Source organism: Malus sylvestris, chromosome 11 (assembly GCF_916048215.2).
Source record: "Malus sylvestris chromosome 11, drMalSylv7.2, whole genome shotgun sequence".
Taxonomy (NCBI): Eukaryota; Viridiplantae; Streptophyta; class Magnoliopsida; order Rosales; family Rosaceae; genus Malus; species Malus sylvestris.
This window is the reverse complement of record NC_062270.1, coordinates 9283019-9303928: the sequence shown is the minus strand read 5'-3', so window position 1 is coordinate 9303928 and position 20910 is coordinate 9283019. Positions and strand designations below refer to the sequence as shown.

The window sequence follows — 20910 nt, the reverse complement described above, 5'->3', positions numbered from 1 at the left end:
CGACCGTAGGTCGTTCCGTTATAAGCGAAGAGGGCGTCTCCTCTGGCTCACTACCGACCTTTGCTCTACATTTACTGCACAAAACCGTTGTCCCACTGTCTTCATCGGTGGTATAATCTATCATAGGTTTGACAATAGCGGGTCCCGTTAAAGCTGTAGGCGGTTTGTTTGAACGAAAATCGGCCATGAAACGTGGCCAAGAATTCTGATTTTGAAAGCGTTGCGGCGCAACATCTTCGGCCTTCCCTTTCCCTTTGTCTTTAGGTAGGCACGCATCAACCATATTTACTGTTGCCGTGGGGAACGGGTCAGTATCAACACTCATCTTCTTCTCTGGAAATTTCAGTTTGCCATTATCAATCCAGCTTTGGACGTTGTCTCAAAACACGACACAATTGTTTGTCGTGTGTTTGCTTGAATTGTGGTATTTGCAATATATCTTCCCTTTAAGCTCTTCGGCCTTGGGAATGTTGTGCCCAGGTCGAAGTTTGATGATCTTTGCTGATAATAGTTGATCAAAAATTGCATCGGCTTTTGTAATATCAAAAGTATAAACTTTCGACGGTTTCAGTGCTCTTTCAGTAGCCGAACGGGTTTTGACTTCCTTAGAATCAACTTGAGTCAGTGCCTTGCAGACGTATGGCTTATCTATCACTATCTCAGCTGCATCCACACTAACGCATTCATCCTCGGTTGATGCATAACTGACGGTAGGGTTCTTGTAAATCGTCCCCCGGGATGGAACTTTCGAAATCTTTTCCTCGCGGAGCAAATAATCATACTGCTCGACATGCTGGGCCAATTCGTACATATCCCGAAAGTTTACCCCCAAGAATTTCTTTTTGTATTCGACGTCAAGACCGTTCAGAGCAAGTCTGACGAATTCAACTTCGGGGAGAGGCACTCGGCACCAATTCCTAGCTGATTTGAATCTAGTAAGATAATCCATTGGTGACTCGTCGGACGCCTGAGCCATCCTTGCCAGTGAGGATACTGACATTTCCATTCCCGGCCGATAAAACTGCTCATGAAATTTCTCGACCAACTCCTCCCAACTCTGGACGGAGTTCGGTGGGAGGTTAATATACCAGGCGAACGCTGAGCCGGTCAACGAAAAATTGAAAAGTCGCAACTTGTGAAAGTCACTATTAACGTCCCCGCACTGTGCGGTGAAACGAGCTACATGTTCTAACGAGGATAAGGATGATTCTCCGGTAAAAAGGCTAAAATCCAGGATCTTGAAACCTCTAGGGTATTCGACCTGTTCCACGTAAACTGGATACGGGTGTATAAACTTAGGGAACTTCGGTCCTTTCTTCATGGCCGAATCGATCATTCGTTGAACTTCAGTCATATCGACGGGCGTTACTTCCGCTCTCTGGTCGGATCCGTCTGACCTACTATTCGACCCTCCTCCTCTTTCCAATTGAAGCGACCTGAGCCGAGCAGGAATTGGCTCGACCGATGCACTTGATAACAAATTATTCCTCGGTGGCAAATGTTGGGCGAGATCGAAAATTCTACCATCGTTGACCTTACTAACCAGTATCTCGAGTAATCTGGTTTGTGCTTCACTGGAATTACATATCACGTCATGAAGCTTATCGATTCCTCGACTCAATGTCTGTTCAACTGTCCGAGATTGCTCGTCAAGCCGTTTTCGGAGAAACGACCTTGTGGGTGAATCGGATCCTTCGCCACCGTCTTCGTCACAATCTTCTATTACTCCTTCATTGAGAACGCAAGTGTTCCTGTCGGGAATTTCAAGACTGCGAACCTGACCGCCGAGATTAACTTCCCTCTCTCGGCGAGTTGCGCTCGTGGACTCAGGTGTCACGGCGCTGATGGGATTCTGCGCTTGTGGCACATGGTGTCCTGCGTTCTGATTTGGTAGATCGGTTGTCGACTTTCCCATAGCTGTTTTCTTTTTTACCGATCGTGTTTCAATTGGCATGAACTTCGTAGTCTAGCACTGGGTCCCACTGGGCGTGCCAAAATGTTGACCCTAGAAACTACCAAGCCTACGTGGCGCGCAGGCCGAGTAATCTATAAGCTAACTACGTCCTTTGGTGAATGCGGGGCGTGCCAACTCGTCGGTCGAGCTCGGCCGAGGAGTAAATTTTGTTGATGTTGCGTTGGGTGCGCGGCTGACTTCTGTGTCTTACAATTGTGGCCGAGAAAGGAACACGTCTCGGCCTCTTGGGCTCTCGAACCTGAAGACAAGGTTACTATTCTTACGAAGTTCAATATCAAATTCTGCTCTCAAAGTGCCGAATGTAATAACTGTAACACCTCACTTTGCCGAGAAGGCTGATGAGATGACCTCGACCAATAAGGATTCAGAAATCCTTCTTGACCGAGACTTGGCTAGGTAATCAACCGCTCTCACCGCAGTGCTGTTGATGCCAACGGAAGATACTACGAGATCGACTGATTCTACGGTGACAGAGCTATCTATGCCGACTTAAGATATCACCGGTTGCTTCCACAGTGCTGTTGATGCCAACGGAAGATGTGTCAGCGAAAAAGAAGGAAAAAATCTCAAGTTGTTGAGAATTTGCGCAGGGCAGTTTTGTATTGATTTTGCAGGGGTCTGAATGATGTGCAGCCTCTTCTATTTATAGTAATGGCTCCCCCCAAGGTCGAGTAAAAACCTACTCGGACTAGGTCTTCTTCTCCTGATCAGCACCAACTCGACCAGTCCTACTTTCACTAGGACTGTGAACCTAGTCCTCAACCGAACCAGATTCACTTCCGGGTCCTACCGAGACTCCTTATTGCACTAGGACTCGACTTCTTGCGTTATGACCTAGCCGACCTAGGTTTGGAGGCCCACGTACTTGAACGATCCATGGTATTCTTGTCGCAAGGCATTCCGGGCCGAGAATGATTCTATACTCGGCCCAAACTATTATTTTGGGCCCAAACAGTAGGTGATAGGTTTTAGCCTATCATGATATAGGGAAATGACCACGTGGAATGCATCCAAAAGATAAGAAAGGAAAAATAGGTTTTTTGGATAATGGTGATAATACTGAAGCAAAGACAGGTTATCTATTTTTCTGTTATTTGCTAAGGGATAAGCTCTCGCTTGTCTAGTTGGGATTGAAGTCAAATTCTACTCGAGGATTAGGCTGTGCCAAGCAAGCATACAGTCACTATAAATACAGATGCAATGACAACGGAAAAAGCCCATCCAATTCAACACACAAATTGCCCTGCGCAAACTCTCGCTCTACGCGAAACCTCTCAACAACCTTGAGATTTTTACTTGCTTTTTCCGCTGACATACCTTCAATTTGGATAAACAGCATTGTGGAGTCAATCGGCGAACATCCTCAGTTTGGATAAACAGCACTGTTGCCGTAGAATCAGCCGACCGTGAAACACCTTCAGTTTGGATAAACAGCACTGCAACAGGGCCAACTGGTTATCTATCTAAGCCTCGGTCGAGAAGGATTTTCGGATCCTTATTGGCAGAGGTCATCTCATCAGCCTTCTCGGCGAAGTGAGGTGTTACTAGGGGTCGACACATTGAACGCCAAATTGTCTTATGATTGGATACTCACAAGTAGGTTTTAGAGTTCGGCATTCTGACGGCCGAACCACGTTTACCATCAAGACATATATTTGTTTTGAGTATCTATGCCCTTATACTTTGGTGTCGATTCGGCATGCTTATACTCTTATGAATATAATCACCATGACCGAATCTGGCACCAACGATTTGTGAACTTCGCAGAATTAGTAACCTTGTCTTCAGGCTCTAGAACCCGAATGCCGAGACGTGTTCCTTCCTCGGCCGCAGTCGCAAGATCAAGAAGTCAGCCGCGCGCTTGACGCAACATCAACAAATTTTACTCCTCGGCCGACTAGTTGGCACACCCCGTATACAATCGAATGACATAGTTAGTTTATTAATTACTCGGCATGCACGCCACGTATGCTTGGTAGTTTTTAGGGTCAACAGTATGCAATATTTTGCATAATTAGAAATGAACATTTCAAATAGTAAGTAGGTAAATTAATATGGCCTAATTATATAAGTACACACACACACATATATTGTAACAACCCGTCCCTAATTTTACAATTTTATAAATTTTTAAAATGTGAATTTACGAGAATACCCTAGAGGCGAAGGTATTGATTTTCGTTGACCGCTAGTTCATGGCACGTATGAACTATTACCTTACCGTATTCCAAAAGTACTTGGCAGTGCAAATGCGTAGACACACACAAAATTGAATTTGGAACTAAAACGGAGATTTTATGAAACTACAAATTCGGAAAGTAGGTGGTAAGGACTGTTATTTATTATTTTATTCATTTCTCATAAATATTATTATATTTTTTTAATAGTTTTTTGTTAGGAAAAGGGGGAAAAAGAAGGAAGCGGGGAGGAAGGAAAACGGAAAAAAAGAAAAAAGGGATTGGGCAAAAATGCCCAATCGGAAAATAGAGAGGGACAGGAGGAACGAATTAGAAGAGGATGGAGGAGAGTCTGCCCAATGAGAAGAGAGGAAAGGAAGGGAAAAGAGAGGAGATGAAGGGCACGGGATCATGGATCCCTCACGCAGGATCATGACCCGACCCGATCACCACGTTGGTTTTCAACGGAATTCCTTCTCCCTAGCTGGTGTTTCCCTACCATCCACCATTCCCAAACAATTATTCGGCCTTCCTCCTTCAAATTGCAACCTTAAAGGGACGGGATTCGAACTGATTTCACGATGAACAAACTCACGGGTCCGAAAAGCATTCGTCAGTGATCCACCTTATTCTGAAATGTTTAACTTTGATTAGCACCACCAAAACACTGCTCTGGACCCAGGAACAATGCCCAATCCTTTGTTGGGGCGTCGAGGGTCGATTTGGCAGTGATTCAAAGAACACTCATAATAGGGTTCCAACGGGTTTTAGATAAATTGGGGCCTTTCCTGGCCGAATTGGCCTTAGTCTCAGGTATGAAACTTAATTTACTCATTGAGATCTTCATTATTGTAAATTTTGATAATTTTTGGAAATAGTTGGATTTTCCGACGACTTAGGGCAGCCGACCGCCACCCACGACGGCGCATGGCCAAGGGGCCATCGATGTTATTCTTAGGCTAAATTAGATGCCTTGAGCTCGGTTTTGGTAATTGTATGACGTAGGTTGATTGTTGGAACATAAATTCTCTATGTTACGTTAATAGGTTATTATATGAATCGATGATCCGACCGTTGGATCGTTATCAAACTTTAATAGATTATTATTTGTAATATTTTAGGAATGTAGGAACTTACGGATCAAGAATCCATCATACGGATCTTCCCGAATTGGATATGTAAGTTCATAAAATAAAACGTTAACCGCCACTTGAATTCTGCAATTGGCGGAGATCTAACCGTTGGATCATAATGAAATCTTAGGACGTTGTTCTAGGAACATAATGTGGATCCTTGGAAGTAACGAATCAGAAATCCGTGATGTAGATCTTCCGAATTGAATTACGAAGGGATGTGTTTTATGTAAATTATGTATTCTATTGGTAAAAACTCTGAGATGTGATTTGATAATTGTTCTAGGCGACGATGGTTCATGATGTCTCTATATGCATGCTAGGGAGTCGTAGCGTGGACCTCAGGTGAGTGGGTCTTTTCCTTTCTATCGTATATAAATATAAATATATATATATATATGATTGATAATTCCACAAACGGTTATAAATTGATTATTGCATATAATTACTGTGAAGGCTTTGAAGTATTAATGCGAACTACGAATGGCTTGATCCCTGTTTAGGGTACATAGGCAATCTAACGAGACGTTAGATGCAGCCATACAAGAAGTGAGATTAAATGATTGAGACAATAGCCTTGTTTAGAGAATTGAGTAATGTGAGGGACATTGGTGGAAAATATGAGATTTAACCTTATGATTTGATGGTTAAATGTTGGTCATAAATCAATGTGTGAATAATCAAGAATTTCAAGTAAGGAAACGTAAGTAATGATAGTTAATTAAACTAGTGTCTAGTTGGGCTTATCACCGATAATTATTCTCGAAAATAAATAGTTCGGCAGTAGGGCGTTACAGCTTATGCATTTTTATGCCATATTATATATATATATATATATATATATATATATAATTGAAAATGCTATAACATGGTGAAGTATTAGATTGCATCATGGTTTATCTATATGTATATTACCTGCACATAATTATTGGGAACGCTTTGAAATACAAAGGTGAACGCAGGACACCAAGGTAAGTTCAAGTGAGTTTATGGTATTAGTTGAAATGATGGAGTTATGGCATGACTACATGTATGTTTTAGGAGTTATGGCATGACTACATGTATGTTTTAGGCAACTCCGACCTTGTCGTACAGGTTGCCATGATAGGCAACTCCGACACTGTCATACAGGTTGCCCATGAGTCGTATATGTTACAATAGATGCAGTTAGAGCTCATAAACCTGCACCCCGATGTTAGTGTTCCCGCCCGTGGCCAGGGCACAGTCCTTCACATGATGTTCACCTCCCGCACCTTAAGCTCACCTTAGATCTAAGGTAGGTGCACAGTCCTGTCGTACAGACCATTATAGGTGGTTCCAACTCGTAAGTGACCCGCGTTTATTCGCATAGTCTTCACGTGATCGTAGCACTTGAACGTACTTATTTACACCCAGTCATGTCGTACAGGTCACTATAGGTGACTTCGACTTATGTGCTAGCATTGATTGATGAGATATGGATAAGTCGTACATGTCACTATAAGTGACTCCGACTTATGTGCTAGCATTAATTGATGAGATATGAATAAGTCGTACAGGTCACTATAGGTGACTCCGACTTATGAGCTAGCATTGATTAATGAGATATAGATAAGTCGTACAGGTCACTAACTCCGACTTATGAGCTAGCATTAATTGATGAGATATGGGTGCAGTCGTATATGTCACATTAGGTGACTCCAACTTGTGTGTTGATATAGATTATTAAGCACATGATTAATTATATTACTGATGAGTTGCTATGTCGCGGTATAGTTATGGAATCACCGTTGATATATTTTTGATTTCATATTGATACGTGATATAATTTTCTAGAAACTATACAGGTGTTGCATCGAGGGTTTATAACGTTTTAGAAGGCTTTTATTGAAAATTTTATTTCTAGGGCCACTCACCCTTGTTTTGTTTCCACCCTCCAGGTTTTATTATTTGAGCTTTCTTATCATCGAGGATTCGTGGCAAATCTTAGTATTGGAGATTTCTTTCGAGTGTATGATTCTTAATCCACTTTACTGTACTTACTTATGTTCTAATGTCACGTGTGAAATGGGTTCATTCCCGCTCACCAGCGCACTATGGTTCTTAGGCACCCTTAGGTTTAAATTTATTCACATTTTTTCACATCATCATACTTTATGGCTTCGTCACCTTCCAGGTGTCGACCAGCACAACTCGATTCAGAGTCTTAGTGGACATCTCGGATCGGGGTGTGTCATATATATATATATATATGGTGTGTCATACACACACACACACACATTTTGAATCAAATAACATTTTTGTACATGGTACGTAAATTACCTTTTTTTTTTATGTATTATTACATATATTAGGTTTTTTTTTCTTTTTTTGTAAATATATATATTTATATATATGAACTCATAATGCCAGATACATAGAATTAAGCCAACAATTCTCATATTTGGTATTAATATGCAATGAATTTTTTAACATTAATCTCTTATTTTTCTTTTTGCAAAATCATTAACTCTCTCCTTACAATCTGCATAGAATTAATTGTGCACATCAAGTATGCAATAGGGGTATTTTAGGCATCTAAATGTAAAATGTGTAAAGTAATATGTAATTAATGAATTCACTTAGGTGGATCCTAGTCACTGGGTTTTTTTTTGTGTAAAAAAATTATTTTGAGTTTTATATGGAAAAAATTGAATTTGAAGGTTAAAGTCATATTTTCAGTAAATTTAAATGGCTTTGGAAGGGTTATTTGGTGAATGTTGTTTGAGAAAAAAATATCCCTTCAAATATGAACAAGAAAACAAAAATTCTAGAGTTTTGCTCCAAACTTTTTAATCTTTAAGATCGATTTTGACTAAAAATATAAAAACTAAAAGATTCTAAATATTCGGTACTCTGAGACATCGTAAAAAAGTCTAATCATTGAAAGACGAAAAGAGGAGGGAACTTGAATATTTTTGCACACTTAAGTAATGATAATGTTCATTATTTTATTGATCACCGTTAATAAGTTTAAATTTTAAAATTTATAAGTAGTGAATCGAAAATTATCTATTCTAAAATTGAGGAATGAATTGACTATAGCTTAGCTACAGTCACAAGTTTGCCATCCAATTTCACCTTATTTACAAGAAACCCATCTCATTTGTGCTGGTATTGGGGCTGAGTTGTTTTGGGCTTCTCATGATACTTTCCTTGGGCTTTCTCATTTGTTGGTGTGAGGTCGGCCCTTTGGGAGTCTAAATGACGAGACTGCCCATCTGGGCTTCAGATCGCACCATCAGGATTACAAGTTAGAGGGGTGGAGTTGTCATTACGTTCTTAGGGTTTTAGAGGGATTGGGGTTAGGTTGTTCCCATCGTTTCCTTTTTCTTTCTTCAACCTAGCCATGACAGAGAGACAGAGAGATAGAGCTGTGATAGAGAGATAGAGACAGATAGAGAGAGAGCGAGAAGGTAGAGGTAGGGGTTGGGATGACTGCCTATCTGTGCTTCAGATCGCACGATGAGGATTACAAGTTAGAGGGTTGAGTCGTCATTTCGCTTTTAGGGTTTCAAAGGGATTGGGGTTAGGTTGTTCCCCATTATTTCGTTCTTCTTTGTTCAACCTATGCCATCACAGAGAGACAGAGAGATAGAAGCAAATAGAGATAGAGAGAGAAAGAGCGGGAGGGGAGAGGTAGGGGTCGGGATCACTACCCATTCTCTGTTGCATCGTCAAATAAGCTTTGTTTCAACTTACATTTTGTACCAAATTTTTACTTTTTTATATTATTTCTTGCATTTATGGTTGCGTGCATGTGGTGATTGAAAGGTCAAAAAAAAAAATTTGCAAATCTTTTTTCCAAGTTTGGTTAGGTTAGGCTTTTGTTTTTTTTTAATCAATTTGGGGATTTTCTGGGTCTCTATATACTTGGTTGCTTTTGGGTTTTTCTTCTCATTCTCGGTTCCTCTCTGTCTAAACATTTTTCCAAGGTTCGTTCCATCACTTTTTTTTGCGTTTTCAATTTTTTCATTTGAGCTTTGCCATTCGTGTTTAATTACAATATTTCTGGTTGTAATAAACCCTTTGAATGTATTGTTAGCTTCTGTTTAGACTGTTGTTAGTTGTTGTTAAGTTGTTGCCATTTTTTGGTAATTAGTATTAAAAAAAATTTAAAAGAAGTTTTTGTTCTGTGATTTGAATTGGAACAAAATCAGTAAACACAACAGACTGATTTACAATCTGTGATTTTCTTAAAAGAATGCCATTTTTAAATTGAGCTCTGTTTTAAATTATTTGTATTTGTGCCTCTGTGTCTGTGTATGTGCATATATGTGTGTGTGTGTGTGTGTGCAAATATTTATGCCTATAATAAACCCTTTGACCGTATTGTTAGCTTATGTTTAGACTATTTTAGTTGTTGTTAAGTTGCTGCCATTTTTTGGTAATTAGTGTTAAAAAGTTTTTTTTTTTAAGAAGTTTTTGTTCTGTGATTTGAATTGGTAATTAGTGTGTAAAACCCTTTGACCAATTTAAATGAGATGTTTTTATTTAGATTGTTTGAGAACAAGAAAACTAATTGTTCTTTTCTTGTTTATGGATTGCAGGAAACGTACCGCCAACTCAGGATTTTGCATTACAGGTTTCATTCACTAACCCTAAATTTTTAATGTTGTGCGACTATAACTATTTGTGGCTTACTTATTTGTTTATCCAAAATATTTTTGTGTGGTTTGTGCAAAACGTTTTTCATTTGGTGTTTATTATTGGACAACGATGTGATTAATTAGGGTTCTTTAAAAAACCTTTAAAAAACGTTGCTCCTTTAACTGTTTGCGGATTAATCTAGGTTTCATTTTCTGTATGTGTTTATCTTTTGCTAATGAATTTTATAAATGTATGTGTTTATCTTTTGCCAATGAATTCTAGAGTGTTGTTAGTTGTTGTTAAGTTGTTGCCATTTTTTGGTGATTAGCATTAAAAACTTTTTTTTTTCAAGAAGTTTTTGTTTTGTGATTTGAATTGGAACCCTTTAACTAAACATGTTTTTAGAGTGTGTACATCTATATGTATGTCTGTGTACATGTAAAAAACTCTTTAACTAACTACACATTTTTACAATTGTGAAACACTCCCATTTGCTGAAAAGTGCAATTTATATGTGTGCATGTGTATAAATGTATGTGCAAGTATATGTATCAATATACCAAAGTATATGTCTAGATATATGTATAGGCATCTGTATAAATATATGTATATATGTGTGCATGTATATACGTATGTATGCATCTGTGTGTGTATGCACATGTATGTGTATGTATGTATGCATATGTGTGTGTATGTGCATGCATACATCTGTATATATGCATCTGTTTATGTGTATGTGCATGTATACATCTGTATATATGCATCTGTTTCTGTACATACATGCGTATGTATGTATGCATGCATTTGTGTGTGTATGTACATGTATATGTATGTATGCATGCTGTGTGTGTATGTACATGTATATATGTATGTATGCATGCATCTGTGTGTGTGTGTGTGTGTGTATGTACATGTAGATGTGTGTATATGTAAAGTTTAGGGTTTAGATAGTTTGTGTCTGGAGTGAGTGGTCTCTAATATTTAGGGAAAATTTTGAAGTTAGTTACTTACAGGATTAGTGGTGATGGATTTTCTATGTTTGTGAATTTCAGAAATTTGGATACTCGAAGGGAACACTTGGGGCTTTGGCTTTTTGAGGTATATTCATTCATAGCGGTTTTGTAACTATAGAATGTCTTTTATTTAAAGGTTTAAAGGTGTAACTATAGAATGTCATTGCAACTTTTGTCAACGTAAACTTTCCTTAAAGTAATTTTGATTGTATATTGGCTCTCGATGTCAACTTAATAAAGTAGCAATGTAAATTAAATTGCTTATTTTATGTATCAATTCACCTATCTCTTGCTTTTTCTTTCATTTGGAGATGATTGTCTAAATGTGTGGTTTTGTGAGCGTTACTCATGTAAAATGTGCGTTATCTGAATTGATACATTTAAGAATGTGATTGTATTGTTGTAGCATTTTTAGTTAATTTTTTTATGAATATTATACATTGATTGAATACCCGTAGTAAAGCGTTGGTATTCCTGCTAGTGCATCCTAAAGCAAAAGGGTAAACACTTACAAGTGATAGCACAGTGCCAAATTTCGAGAAAGAAAAGAAGCAAAAAATTTGTTTGGCTTTCTTTTTATTTATTTATTTATTTATTTTTGTCTCTTCTTTTTTCTTTAGAGGTTATATATATATATATATATATATATATATATATATATATATATATATATATATCTGTGTCAACCTGTGCCCTTCGTTCGTGCACCCATCTGATACTCCTCAGAGATTAAAAATGGCCAACGATCATCTTCGGATTCTTTTGATGAGAATTCTAAGAATATGTTAATCGTGTTCATTCATTGTATATCATGCTGTCAGTTTTTGTTTAATATGGTTTGTATTTAATTTTAAATAAAAATATTTAAAATAATTTATGATCACACAAGATCCTTCAAATCCTCATAAAAAAGATCCGGCGACGATCTGGGTTTGATGGCCAACAAGATTCTAAAGATGGAACCTTTGGCCACTTCCCTGCGATCTGCTTCTGCTTTTACTAACTTTCGCAAATCCAACTTCTTTTTTCCGCAAATTATTATTATCATCGTCTTTACTCTCTTAATACAACTTTGTCAAATTTGATCAAATTTTTTTCTCGGGTTAATCTTTAATTAACTGCTCACTTTTAAATTATATAACTGGACTTTCTGCCTATCACTCGCGACAATTAACTTATTAGTTAAGCCCTCGAAAGCTTTAAATAAACAAAAACAAAAATCCCATTAATTAAACTCCTACTAGTTAACTTGATAGATGTCAGCTTACTGCACTTGGAACTTGGAAGATGCTTTAATTGTCACAAACCCTGCACCCATGTTTCGGACTTCTTGAGTTCCATCTCGGTTCTCTCTTTTATAAGATATCAAAGATTTTTATTTAGTAAAAACCTTAACATATACATGTCACATTCCCTTAATTATTTTCTTTTTTTCTCTAGTACCAACACTAATTTTATTTGGCCCTAAAAAATAAAACAACAAAGCAAGAAATGTAATACTAAGCACAATTATGTTATGTTTAAAACACTTCCATTACATAACCATCCCTAAACATTACACAAATTACACAAACAAACCGTCCACAGCCCCATAATACACAAAAAATTTCCAGGGTACCCCCGTAAACACACATTAGTTAACCAGACCTGTTTTGATCCTTTTATTTTCTTTAATATTTCCCCCCGTCACATTATTTTTTATTGTAATTACAAACGAGGACAGCGACTCAACTGCACGTTGAAGTGTTGAACCAGTTGGAAGCTGGAACCATACGCCTCACTGTCTAGGGACAGAAGATGACCTTGAGCTCGCGTGGCGACGAGCACTGATGCATGAGCGGAGGGCTGTCGTAGGCGAACGTGAAGGTGGTGGGACACGCGTGCTTGAAGAACTGCGAGTAGCTCGAAGCCCTACAAGTCTGGGGGCTGTTGTAGTGGTTCCGACAGCACAGCTTGTCCGTGCCGAACGCCTCGCACCCGCTCTTGCACGCCACGACGCCCTTCGGTGACTTCACCTTCAGTCGGTCGGGACACGTGGCGAGCAGGTCGGCCTTGCAACCGACGACGGGGCACCGGCCTTGCCCCTTGTGCTTGTGAGGGGCGACGGTCATGGGGACGTTGAAGCCGTCGACGAGGCTGACGCCGTAGGAGAATAGGTCGCGGGGGCCGCCTTGGTGGAGGTCTATCTGCGCAAGGGTGGACGGGGCAGCGCCTCCGGCTCCGTTGCACTGGAGACGGCCGCCGCAGTCGCCGGTGAGGCAGGAGAGGCGAGGTCCCTTTTGGGTGCAATGGGTGCGGGCCCAGATGCGGCCGGACCAGGGCTGGATGGGGGCGGGGAAGGAGCGATGGTTGAAGGGTTTGAGGAAGAAGCCGCCGCGTTCAAGGACGGGGTGGCCGGAGTTGGGCTGGATGGCGGGCCAGATGGGGAAGGGGCAGTTGTTGACGACAGTCAGGATGGATTGTGGATGCTTAGTGGCGTGGGCAACGGTGGAGAGGATCAGGAGAGTGGTGGCGGAGAGGAGTGGGAGTGAACGAGAGTAAGAGCGAGAGGGAGCCATTTCTCTTAATTTTCTGGATAAATGAATGTGGGAAAGTGTAGGGTCTTGGGTAGGGTTTTATAGAGAAGAGAAATGCCATACACCGAGCCACGTGTATGGAGCCATGGTGTGAGTGAAAAGCCGTAATTGCCCTTAAGTTTCAGTGTGTCGGAACGTTGGTGGGGGGTTTACGTGAGCATGCTTTTTTCTTGTTAGTACACAGTGACAGTACTAGCTTACCTTTGTTAGGTCTTCCCATAATTTTATAGGATTTATCAAATCTTTCCATTGATTATTTAAATTAATTCGGGGGTCTTGTCCTTTTGAATTCGTTACTGGTATCATAAGATAAAGCATTCCACGCGTCATTCATTCGGTATACACTGTACCTAATAATAGAATCTGAATGTTATGAATAGAGTTAAATAATATGGTGTTTATTGTTCAGCTCTATTAGTTGTCCACACAGAATCACAAATAATTAAAAGCTATTCATGTTTTTCAGGTTATTCACATATTCACATATTCGTGTTCCTTAAGCGGAAAAATAAAATAACTATATATAAAGAATAGACCACTTGTAAGTGGATGATGATCATCTTCAGATTCTCTTTCCGAGGATCCTAGGGATCTTCACATTTAACCATTCATCGTATATCGTGCCATAAATTTTCGTTAGGTACTGTTTGTATTTAATTTTAAATAAATAATTTTAAATAATTTTTAACCGCACGATATACAATGAACGGCTAGGATATGAGGATCCCTAAGATCTCCATAATTTGAAGCCAGATGGGATTCAAATTCCTTAAAAGTGACAACATCTAACTCATTGTCATAGAGAACGATTGTTTGTGTCGTTTTGAATAAGTTCCCAATCCAAAAACAAGTATTGTAGTAGCATGATTAGTGCTAAACGTATAGATCGTTCATCAGTAATTGGAAGTAAGAGCATCTTTAAAGGAGATGTCAAATATAGTATGTCAAAATTTTATTTGATGGTTGATGTGACAAATTGAATACAAGTGCTAAATTCTCTTCTTTTCCAATGGATGTGTCAAATATTTATTTTGTTATTTTATTAGGCCTAGAGTTACATTAATCAAAATTAGTTTTAGTTTTTATTCTATTGGTTGTTAATGGGACCTATGCATTAAAAATTAAATTAAATTTTTTTTTACTCCTTTGTTTGTTGTAAAAAAAGACATCTAGAAAGTAAGGAATCAAATGACTCACATGCCACATCATAGATGGCATATCCATTGGAGAACACTTAAATGTTTTTTGATCCTATTTAACATATTTGACATCTCCTTTGAAGATGGTCTAAACAATTAAAGTTTTCTATATCAAACCACCTTATAATTTAATCCGAATTAGAGAGGGGGTTAGAATTAAGAGAATTTTAACGAAAAGTTTCTGGTACCGTTCACTTTAACGAAAAATCATATTTTTACACTAAAAAGTCAATCCTGTTACTATTAACTTTACCATTTATTTTGTCCTTATTGTTAAAACTCAAAATTTTCAAACCATTTTCATTAGTTTCCTTAGAATTAACCTGCAATAATGATGGTGCCCACATCTAAATAGACTAAACTTCTCATTCGAAATCCAAAATGTTGTTAAAAAGACAGAATTACCCTTTGGTTTCAGTGTGTCAGAGAGGTAGGTTTACTGGAGAAGGGGTTTGAAGCTAGGTCAATTTCTATGGGTAAAAGAATATAGTTTGTTCCATCAATTATTTAAATTATTTTTGGGGAGTCTATAATGGTCAGATACCGCCAGAGATAGCTAGGCTTAAAACTGAGTTTGGCAAAGAAATTTATTTAAATTGTTCGTCAACGAAGTAGAAATGCAATGCAAGTCATAAACCATCTGTAATTTTGTACAGTATTTTAAGATAATTCTTAATATATTACTTTCCAAGTATCTTAATTTTTAAATTTTTATACATCAAATAACATTGGAACCAATGAAGGAAGCGGTGGGGTTTTACGGGAGGAGCAGTCGTACGAGTTATACATAGAGTTTGGGGTATACGAACGGTCACAATAAAGCAGCATCAATCTACAATCTTTGTCATCCTTTGTTAATTTTTTGCAATGAGTAAGACTATTTTGTTGAGAGATATGATAACGAGGCTCACCTCGTGTTCGTATCATACTTGACAAATCCCGAAACTAACAAACATCGGTCAACGTTCCCGAAACTAACAAACATCGGTCAACGTTATACCGTCAAGGACCCATAAGAGTTTTCCTCCAACCAGGAGGCCAATCACAGCGCAACAAGTGTCAACACCAAGAGGCCAATCATAGGGCGACATGTGTCAACATCAAAGGCCAATCACAGCATGACACATGTCAAGGTCAGAACAAAGCTAGAAACTCTCTTCTATAAAAGGAGATCATTCTCCCACAATAATCTCTAATATCATTTGTACTAAATCATTCACTAGTACTCACTAAAGGAGAGCTTAAACCTATGTACTTGTGTAAACCTTGTAACAAAATCCTCACTGATTTTGTGCATCAACACCTCATATTTTTACGATGTTTCATAATATTGGCATAAAAATTAAGTTAACGATTCACTTTATATTTTTACGATGTTTTATAATATTGGCATGAAAATCAAGTTAACAACTCATCTTATATTTTTACAATATTTTATAATATTAGCACGAAAATTAAATTAAACCTTAACTTAAGAGTCTACAGAGAGTCTTATTTTAAAAAAAGTATCCTTATCATTTCTCAGACATGGTATTGTTGCATCTCAAAAGTGCAGCAATACCCTGTTTGCCTAACCTGGAAAGAGATCCTCTCTGGTTCTCTTCCACCAAATCCATCCAATCAATTAATCCGGGCACTTGAAATTTGATCCAACAGCTAAAATTATTATAACTTTTAAAGGAGTCTCATGTTTGTAGCCATTGGATCAAAATTCAAGGATCCGGATTAATTGATTGGATGAATTTGATGGAAGAGATCCGAAGAAGATCTCTTTCCGCCTAACCTATTACACAGGGACATGGTATTGCTACAACCATATGGTTTCAAGATTCTGGTAAGGCTCACTTCCCAAGGTCCTTCTCTCTGTCTTGGCTACAACTCTAATAGGATAATATATAATCTAAAAGATATCCCAGATATAATAGAATTTACACAATCTCATTTATAATCTAATAGGACTGCAACATAATCCAATATACGATTGCATTTGTTTGTTTAAATTAGAGGTGCAAGTTGGATTGAAAATTCTAAACCGCACCGAAAACTTTGGTTTTGAGTTTGCCATGTCGCCAATCGTGTGCGCTACCAAAGTCCGTTGGGAGTATCACAAGTTACAACACTTTTTGGTACACACACTTGTTCATTTTTGTGATGCATTGCTCATTCTTCATTCATGATTTTAATTTTAAACGGTTTTGGAAGGGTTATTTGGTGAATATTGTTTGAGAAAAAAAATATTCCTTCAAATATGAACAAGAAAACAAAAATTCTAGAGTTTTGCTCCAAATTTTTAATCTTTAAGATTGTTTTTGACTAAAAATATAAAAACTAAAAGATTCTAAATATTTGGTACTTTGAGACATCATAAAAATGTCTAACATCGAAAGACGAAAAGAGGAAGTAACCTGAATATTTTTGCACACTCAAGTAATAGTAACTTTCATTATCTTGTTGAATAAGTTTAAATTTCAAATTCTATATGAAATGGATTGAAAATACATCCTAAAGCAAAAGGGTAAACACTAACACTTCAAATTCTATATGAAATGGATTGAAAATACATCCTAAAGCAAAAGGGTAAACACTAACACGTAATAGAGAGATTTTTCAGTGTGATCGGTACACGGGATGATACATCACGTGCCACAAAACAAATAATGTGATATGTGTGCTAAAAAATTAATAACTTAAAAATTAAAATTTCCTACCATTCTTATTAAAACACATAATGTACCACTTATGTTTTCATCACAACTAAAAATTTCTCCACGTAATAGCACAGTGCCAAATTTCGAGAAAGAAAAGAAGCAAAAGATTTCTGTGGCTCTAAAGCTCACCATTCTCTTTTTTTTTTTTTTTTTGGTAAACCACCATTTCTCTTTCTTTATTTTTTTTCTCTTCTTTCTTCAGAGGCTATATATCCGTGTCAACCTGTGCCCTTCGTTCCTGCTTACCATCAGATACTCCTCAGAGATTCGAATTCCTTTTTCTAAAGATGGGACCTTTGGCCACTTTCCTGCGATCTGCTTCTGCTTTTATTACTCTCGCAAATCCAACTTCTTCTTTTTTTTCACTGTTCTAAAAATTATCACCTAAACTTTAGGTAATTGATCATCGTCTCGATTAATGTATAAACATTTAAAAATTAAGAAATATCGCTTAGACCTACTGAGGCACCCACCTAGATTGTCTAGGCACCTACCTAGCCCACTCAAACCTGCTTAGGCATCAACTAGGTTGTGACTCACTTAGACAGAAAATAGATAGTTTTCATTTTGCATTTTTTTTTAAATAAATTGTAAAGACTTGTTGAAACTTAAATGAAGATACATTATATGCTTGTTCTTATATGTCCAATACTTCATAATATATATGTCATTCTATTTTGTAGTTTATTATAAAATTATATATATATATATTAAATATAAACAGACATTTATTTATACGTAATATAATATATTTACTTAAATCTGCTTAATTCGTCTAAACACCCTTCTAACCGCCTTTACGCTAGGTCCAGCCCGCCGCGTCTTTTTGAACTTTGCTTTTTTCCGCAAATCATTATTATCATCGCCTTTACTCTCTTAACACAACTTTGTCAAATTTGATCAATTTTTTTTTCTCGGGTAAATCTTTAATTAACGGCTGACTTTTAAATTATATAACTGGACTTTCTGCCTACCCCTCGCGACTTAACTTATTAGTTAGGACTAGGATTGTCTACCCTTTCTATGTCCTCCTATATTCTGTGATCACGGTTAAGTCACGTCAATATTTTATATTGATTTTTTTATAGAAATAATAAGACAAAAAGTAATGAGAATATAAAATATTAATGTGGCTTAACCGTGACCATAAAAATAGGAGGGCATGGGGAGGGCAGACAATCAAAGTCCTATTAGTTAAGCTCTCTAAAGCTTTACATAAACAAAAACAAAAATCCCATTAATTAAACTCCTACTAATTAACTTGATAGATGTCAGCTTACTGCACTTGGAACTTGATAAGATATCAAAAGATTTTTATTTAGTAAAAGCCTTAACATATATATATATATATATATATATATATATATATATACATAGAGAGAGAGAGAAAAATTAGGTTCTCATCCTTCCTTTTACTACTCCATTGATTAAAATCTTATTCATTTTTAATTTTTGATCAAGGTCCTTGGTATTATTAAATCATTAATTATTTCAATAATTAAATATTTTTTATTTCTAAATATATTCATTTAATTTTAAAAATGTTACAATTAGTATATTTATATTTATGACTAATTTTTTTATCATATATTTTTAGTTTTAGTTTGTATCCATTTTTAATTTGTAATTTTTTTTTAATTTGTACCAATTTTCTTTTCAATTTTAATTTGTACCCATATATTAATTTCTTTTTGTGCCCATATTTTTTAAAGTTTATTTGTATTTGCACCCATATTTTTTGTTATTCGTACTTTTTATTTTGCTAAATGTACCCATGCTAATTATATGTACCCATTCATGTAAAACTTTTTAATCTTAAAATGTACTCATTCTTAAATATACAAATTTGTTATATGTAAAATGTACCATTTTTTTAATATAAAATCTATTCAATTTTTTTCTAATCCATTTTTAAACTTATATCGGTACATTCTTTTTTCTTTGATTTTAAAATGTATCTATGTCAAGTTTAACCGAAGAAATTTACTAATGTTATTAAGCCTAATATCTTCTTTTTTTTTGTGATTTTGAAGAATGTACCCATGTTTTGATTGTTTTGGTTAATTTTGATGAATGTACCCATGTTTACACACACACACACAATAGTAGATTATATTTTAATATTTTTAATCCCACAAATTATGGTTTTTTATTTAAAATCTCATTTAAATAAACAACTAAAATTTCTAATTTTTAATTAAAAAAAAAATAGTAACGTACATAGAAATAAACTATCACATTAATTTCAGGGATCTCAATCAAAAATTAAAAACTAACAAGGTTTCAATCAAAGAATATTCATGACTAAGAACCGCATCCAAAGTCTCTCTATATATATATGTCACATTCCCTTATTTATTTTCTTTTTTTCTCTGGGACCAGCACTATAAGCAAGAAATGTAATACTAAGCACAATTATGTTATGCTTAAAACACTTCCATTACGTAAAACATTACACAAATTACACAAACAAACCATCCACACCCCCATACTACACAAATTTTTTTCCGGGGTACCCCCGTAAACACACATTAGTTAACCAGACCTGTTTTGATCCTTTTATTTTCTTTAATATTTCCCCCTGTAAACACACATTATTTTTTATTGTAATTAAAAACGAGGACAGCGACTCAACTGCACGTTGAAGTGTTGAACCAGTTGGAAGCTGGAACCATACGTCTCACTGTCTAGGGACAGAAGATGACCTTGAGCTCGCGTGGCGACGAGCACTGGTGCATGAGCGGAGGGCTATCGTAGGCGAACGTGAAGGTGGTGGGACACGCGTGCTTGAAGAACTGCGAGTAGCTCGAAGCCCGACAAGTCTGGGGGCTGTTGTAGTGGTTCCGACAGCACAGCTTGTCCGTGCCGAACGCCTCGCACCCGCTCTTGCACGCCACGACGCCCTTCGGTGACTTCACCTTCAGTCGGTCGGGACACGTGGCGAGCAGGTCGGCCTTGCAACCGACGACGGGGCACCGGCCTTGCCCCTTGTGAGGGGTGACGGTCATGGGGACGTTGAAGCCGTCGACGAGGCTGACGCCGTAGGAGAATAGGTCGCGGGGGCCGCCTTGGTGGAGGTCTATCTGCGCGAGGGTGGACGGGGCAGCGCCTCCGGCTCCGTTGCACTGGAGACGGCCGCCGCAGTCGCCGGTGAGGCAGGAGAGGCGAGGTCCCTTTTGGGTGCAATGGGTGCGGGCCCAGATGCGGCCGGACCAGGGCTGGATGGGGGCGGGGAAGGAGCGATGGTTGAAGGGTTTGAGGAAGAAGCCGCCGCGTTCAAGGACGGGGTGGCCGGAGTTGGGCTGGATGGCGGGCCAGATGGGGAAGGGGCAGTTGTTGACGACAGTCAGGATGGATTGTGGATGCTTAGTGGCGTGGGCAACGGTGGAGAGGATCAGGAATGTGACGGAGAGGATCAGGAGAGTGGTGGCGGAGATGAGTGAGAGGGAGCGAGAGTAGGAGCGAGAGGGAGCCATTTCTCTTGATTTTCTGGATAAATGAGTGTGGGAGAGAGTAGGGTT

At 37.8% G+C, this 20910-nt stretch overlaps 1 protein-coding gene and 1 pseudogene across 3 annotated transcripts; both read right to left on the bottom strand.

The window, feature by feature from the left end:
* Nucleotides 1-12440: 12440 nt before the first annotated feature.
* On the bottom strand, nucleotides 12441-20910 carry LOC126588714 (osmotin-like protein). Of its 3 annotated transcripts, none has more exons than XR_007611568.1 (2): nucleotides 19935-20888; nucleotides 12441-12553 (listed from the first exon to the last, which is right to left on the bottom strand). XR_007611568.1 is itself a non-coding variant. In XM_050253816.1 (2 exons), the coding sequence occupies exons 1-2, from the start codon at nucleotides 20863-20865 to the stop codon at nucleotides 12691-12693; spliced, it is 789 nt and encodes a 262-aa protein (XP_050109773.1). In that variant the 5' UTR covers nucleotides 20866-20888; the 3' UTR covers nucleotides 12600-12690. The 3 variants fall into 3 exon arrangements, 2 of the variants coding, with proteins under 2 accessions (XP_050109773.1, XP_050109774.1); XM_050253816.1 differs by lacking the exon at nucleotides 12441-12553 and adding an exon at nucleotides 12600-12708 and having other exon boundaries at nucleotides 20095-20888; XM_050253817.1 differs by lacking the exon at nucleotides 12441-12553 and having other exon boundaries at nucleotides 19788-20910.
* Nucleotides 12691-13543, bottom strand: LOC126588713 (osmotin-like protein; annotated as a pseudogene).

Coding starts and splice junctions, on each gene's coding strand:
- LOC126588714 (XM_050253817.1), bottom strand. CDS start 20,865: ATGGCTCCCTCTCGCTCCTACTCTCGCTCCCTCTCACTCATCTCCGCC.